This window comes from Netta rufina (assembly GCF_964035555.1).
Source record: "Netta rufina genome assembly, chromosome: 6".
NCBI classification, from domain to species: Eukaryota; Metazoa; Chordata; class Aves; order Anseriformes; family Anatidae; genus Netta; species Netta rufina.
Genome location: NC_140129.1, coordinates 39,979,014 through 39,985,013, shown reverse-complemented (window position 1 = coordinate 39,985,013; position 6,000 = coordinate 39,979,014). Strand labels below are relative to the sequence as shown.

At 37.0% G+C, this 6,000-nt stretch overlaps 1 protein-coding gene across 1 annotated transcript in view; it reads left to right on the top strand.

The window, feature by feature from the left end:
* Window positions 1-378: 378 nt before the first annotated feature.
* CCDC148 (coiled-coil domain containing 148) overlaps window positions 379-6,000 on the top strand; it is a gene marked incomplete at both ends in the record, with an annotated part of 51,291 nt that continues 45,669 nt past the window's right edge. Inside the window, 2 exons of the mRNA XM_084288623.1 lie at window positions 379-514; window positions 5,323-5,444. Coding sequence (XP_084144749.1) covers window positions 379-514; window positions 5,323-5,444 — 258 coding nt within the window. The remainder of the gene's footprint in view (window positions 515-5,322; window positions 5,445-6,000) is intronic.

Genomic DNA, 6,000 nt, shown 5'->3' with positions numbered 1-6,000 from the left:
AAACACAGACTCCAACTAGACAAAATACTAACATCTCAGAATTGCATGAAGACATTCTCATAGAGGAAGCTACTCTTTTAATGTTAAAAAATAAATTTAAAAAAAATCTGATTGTCACCTAAAGAGCAAAGGAAGAAGTGTGCTTAACAGCACTTCTGGATGTACTAAAACACAAAATCCAGTAGCATTGTTAAAAAGCAAAATGTCCCCTTGAATACGTGCATTGCTTTTGTGAACTAGAGTGGAAATGCAGGGGAAGTAGAAAACGGTTCTGCTATGTGTGATTGTCCATGGCTTATGCTTGTAAGAATGAAAAATGGAAGTAGATTTTGTTCTCTGAAATTGCTGAATCACAGTTCTTTTCACTCGGCTGTGGCGATGGAGATCAGCAGGGATTTCCTCGGACTACTGATGCGACACGACACGACACCGCATGCTGCAAGAATGCTGCCTGACAGCAGCTTGCCTGTATCGATAGAAAGTAGCTCCCCTGTAATACTGATGATTGCAGACAGTAAAACTGCTGACGGAGGCTTAAATGTTCTTTATAAGGACTAACCTAGTGAAAAGAGCCAAGTCAGGGAATCCCTTGGGGTCGGTTGTTTATTTGGTACCGCTGTACTTGTATGTAGCACTGAGTTCCCTCTCTGACTTAAGCATTGAGAAATTGGGTGCCAAGGACTGCAAGAGCTAGCAGGCAAGGAAAAGCTGTCTTGCTTTGTTACAGATCTTTCATTTTGATGTTGTAAGGAACTTTGATGTCTCAGTCTGTAGTTAAAACTATCCCATGCTGTGTTTCCCTTTGTAGATACATTTTGCTGCTTTCAATTTGAGGGATTCTGGCAACTTGGTCAAAGCTGCTGCTGTGACTGGGCTGTTACAAATCTAAAAAGTCAGAATGTTCCACAAAGCACATGCAGACAGTCTGTTTCAGGTCTAATGCAGATTTATTTCTGTTTGCAGAATCTCTGAATATGGTATCCTTGCTGATAGGAAGTCAACACTACGGTGTAAATATTAGCCACAGCATGCCAAATCTCTGGAGAGAACTTGCTGTTCTTTTAAACATTGCTGTTGTTTTGAACAGCTTGCCATTGTTTTAAAATCATGCTGCTGATCTCTGGAGGTCAAATGGCTCTGCCCGACAATGGTCACACTCTTACAGAATCCTTGTGTTGGTACTCACCCTTGTTTTCTTGGTTTTATGCAAACACAGTGTCTATCTGATGGTATTAGAGGAGGCATGGGGCAGTTATTCCTCGCTGTTATGCCAGTATCAATATATGTAGGATTAGAGTAATATCAAGGCAGTGTTGAATATTAGTATCCTCATGAATGAGGCTAGGAATTGTGATGACTTATGATCTTGCTGAGGGAGAAGCGTATGAAAGTCTGTTTTAGACTGGTCAATCAAAGCAGGAGTACCAGGTTTAAAATAAAGAATTTTGGTATATCATGATGCTTTGCCTTTTTTCTAAAGTCAGGTATGTGGTTAATTTCTTCTTCAAAGGAAGAATAAAATTAAGCAAAGAAAAAATGTTTTTGTTTTGTGATTGATACTGAAAGCCTTAAAAAGATGAGTAAAAAAATTTCAAGTTTTCTTATACCTCTTGTAACTATTGAGCTCTTATTATTTTTTTTTTCCTGTTCAGCTTTAGCTGCCATAAATTCAGTGGAAGAGTGTGTGTCACATAACTGCTGGAGTTTACAGAAAATGCTGAGTATTACAGAATTTCACAATAAGTTATGCCAGTTTACAGGGCTTCACCTTTTTTTTTTTTTTTTTTAATTAGGGCCCCCTGTTCCCTCTTAACAATTACAGAACTTCATGATGCTGATGTCTACTTGCTCCTCCTCCCAGAAAGAAAATATTGGAGGCTGGAAATCTAAGGAATTACGTTTAATTCAGTACTTCCAGTGTCATAATACACAGATTTCTAAACAACCTCAACGAAATGCTTTTTTTAATTGATCTGCCTATAGCTTAAAGATGTATGTGTTAGTGGTTGAGCATTTCTTGTTCCAGTTGTATTTCTTCCAAGAAATAAAGATGAGCCTGTGCATAGTTGGTCTTTCTAAGGAGCAGCAGAACAATATGTTTGTTTGGAGGGTAAGGAAGCACCATGTAAACTGTCTTTGTGCATCTCAAAACCAGAAGGTGCAACTCCCGTATGTTACTGGGTTCTTCATATCTTTACCTGGAGGATTTACTGATAGCACAGATGTGATTTTTAAAAAATCAATTCCAACGTATGTACATATGCAGAAGTATGTATGCAGATAGAGAATTATATGTAGATAAGTTGGTGTAGAGATAAAATATTATCATGACAAATAGGCTAACAGGGTTGCTTCTGCTATGGAGAACTACGTCGTTTGTCTGGATGAATTTGGCAGTGTTACATTGTTACAAGTTAAAACCAAATAATTGCTTTAAGGAGGGAAAATCAGATCAACAAAACACGTGTGTCAACTCATTTTATTTGCTTTCTTTTTTCATCGAGGAGTGTGTATACTTTGGGGTAGGACTGTAGATTTATTTGCAGTTGGCTACTGGATTGTAAAGGACACATTAATCTTTCAGAAGGGAAGCAAACTCCCAAATGTATTTTCATATTTGCTTACTTTTAACTGTCTTTAATTCCAGCCTCTGTGGTCAGATGACTCTAGCTTCTGACCAGCTGATACCATCACTTTCTTTCAGAACAAATTTAAAGAGGTTCCATTGTTGTTGATGAATGGTCACACGTGGGTGAAGACAGGTGGCATTTAGACTGAGAATTTTGGCTTAGTGCAAGGGATAGTGTTCAATAACATCGAAGAATTTGAATCAAGAAGCATTGAGAAATGTCACACTTCATCAGTGAGTTCATTATTTTCTTGGTGTGGTCATTGAATATTCAGTTTACAGAACCCGGTGGTCATGATTTCTCTTTGCTTTTTAACTTGCGTTGTTAACTAAACATGTACAGATCAAATATCAAATGCTGGCTTTGAGCCACTGGAATGACAGACAGTGTTTCAGCTATGCTTCACCATTTGCCTGCAGTAATAATGGAACTTCATTCAATGAAACTTGTCCATCTAGATCAGATTTCGACACTTTAGCTGTTTTTGATGATCCTGCAATGCAGAATGCTGTCGGGAGGAACTACAGCCCATGGGAACATGCGGAACTATCTTTGGTTGCAGTCTTACAGTTTGGCTTGACTGAAACCAATTGCTTTTTGTCGGTCGTTCTCTTTCAGTTGCTTCTGCTGCTCTTCTTCCCCTTTTTCTTGATGCACTGGGCCATCCTTGGGATTTGTATGGATAAGCAGGTTCAACTCATTAGAACAGCAGAAAAAGAAGTCCACAAAACACAAATGAACAGAGTTTGCAGGTCAGCTATTTATCATGCTGCTACCTGCTGTGGGACTGGACAAATGCCTAAGCTGTGCCTAAGCAGGTGGAGTCCTGTGTCTAGGAAACATGGGAAAGGTCGGGCTGGGAATGAGACAGGGTCTGCGGGGGCACCGGTCAAACGTGAGTCCCCCTCTGGCGTTCCTCAGCTGTTGGCACAGTTCTGCTGAAACACCTTGTGGCCACCTACTGCATGCATGTATGCTTTGTATGTGAGACCTGTGACGGTGCCCACATGTGTCTAAGTGGAAGAATATTTTTCAGACATTAATGTTGTTTTGTTTTTTAACTTCATTGTAGATCTTGCTCCATCTCAAATGTCAGGTTTATCCCAAGATGCTGTGGATACACATTTCCTGCTGCCTGTCATGGCTGCTCATGAGGAATTAAGCCCCTGTTGAAACAGCTGGCTTGGGTTGCCAGGTGCTAATGGAGAGGCTTTTAAAGGGAGTATACAGGGATTCACATATAAACCAAAGTATGTAACTATAAGAAAAGAGATCTCTTCAGCCTTAACTTCTAAAAATCAAAGAGCAGCTAAAAAAACTTATATTTGGGTGAATATGGTAGTTACGTTTAGAATAGTACAAGGGAAATTGACCTCCTATTTGACAGCATTGCAGATTCATCAAAGAAATAATACTTTGTTTTCCTTTTATCAGCTTCTAAAGAATGTAAGAGACTTTTTTTTAGTACAAAAAAATGAAATCTTCCTTAAAATGAAAGATGAACTTACAGAATTTCTGTCTAATCACTTTTTCAGCAAGGTATTTTCTCTCCTCAGCAAAACTATGCATACTCATTGTATATGTATGTTTAGATTGCATTCACAGTATTGATATTCTCAAAATTATTCTCAAAATATCTGTTTGCTTCTCAGCAGATATCAACAAACTAAGAAATGTGTGAACCAGACCATGGAACGTTGTTTACACCTCAAAGGATTAGTGATGTAGGTATGTATGCTACCATGTTCAAATGTAAGTATTTTGAATTGCTAGAATAAAACTATTTCTGAAATATTCTGTGCAAATAATTGTTGCATATGGAAGCTACAGTAGTATTTTGATGTTTAACATGAAAAATCTTTCCATAATTAGACCTTAACTTTAGGGTCATTTTGTCAAGCTTTCTGCAGGTATGTGGCAAATGAGAATCCTTAGGAGAGACTTGAAGGAGGATCATGAGATAGCTTTGCAAGACTTACCTTAGCATTTTATATGGGATCCTTCTGCGAAACCATTTATTAGACATACTGCTTCCAGCCACTACGTGCTTACTAGTGAATAGAAAAAACCACAAACCTAATATCTAATGGCAAGTTTCACCGTTAAAGGTACCTAAAAAGAGATGGAAAGAAAAGCCTTGTTCTTTATCCCCATAAGCATCCTAGCTCACATGAGAAATTACTGGGAATCTGTATGCTTACAGTACTTGGGCAAATGTTCAAGTATTTTTGTAGACCAATATAATTGTATCTTAGGCTTTAGCCAATTTTTGTTACATAATATTGTGAAAAGATATTTTGTAATCATACCTACCTAAGCTTATTTTTTGTTAATATGGATTTATGCGTATGTGTACACCCAAAAACATATACATACAAGATATATAGCATTTATTTATATCTTTAAAATAAAAGACACGGCAAACACATTACCTGTAATATAAATGTAAAGTTTGCATCTGGTATGCTAGGAGCCTAATTTTTGAATTAATCTTGCATGAAGAGACCTTGATGACTTCTACCAGCGTATGTTTGTTTCAAATTCTTATTCAGCAACTCCAATCTTTGTTATAGAAACAGTTAATGTTTTTATTATACTGTTTCTAAATTCTATGCATAATGCTTTCATTTTATGGCTCATACTTAAAGTATTTCTTGAATTTGACATGACTGTAAATGTTTGTGATAACTAGAAAATCTGGTGACTTCTATGAAAAATGGTCTATGCATCCAGAAGTGTAAACCCATTGACTACAAACATCTATATGAACTTGCTGCAATAGAAAAAATAGCATCAGCAAAAATTCAGTTAAAGGTATGTGGTTTTTATTTCTCATATCAATTATTTTTTTAAAGTGCAATGATGACATTTTTTCACTGCCCTCAAAGAATCTGACAATGAACAGGAATAACAAATTGTTTTAACAGTATTCACGATGGGCAAAAGATGCAAGTTTGTAACACTGTTACTATGACATGGAAACTTCAATGTTGAATTATGGAATTTCTTGGAATCAGGGATGCAAAATACATGGAATCTGCTTCCCAAAAAGACAGGAGATGTTTATATTTGAGTGCTTAGAGGAAATTCATCCAGAGTCGTTAGATAACAAACTCAAAATAGTGGGGATAATGAAGAAGTTATGGCAATGAAGGAGGATTGCTCTGGAAAGAAATTAAACCAAAAATATAGACATGAAGTGAAGATTTCCAGAAGTCAAGCCGAGATAGAGCTTGAGAAAAAAATAAAGAGTTTTATAGCCACATAATGTGAATTCAGAACTGGACAGAAAGGTGTAAATAGCTGCAGTATGTCCCAAATAGTAAATAAGAGGTAGTCTATTTAATACTAATGAAGTTCAATGAAAGCT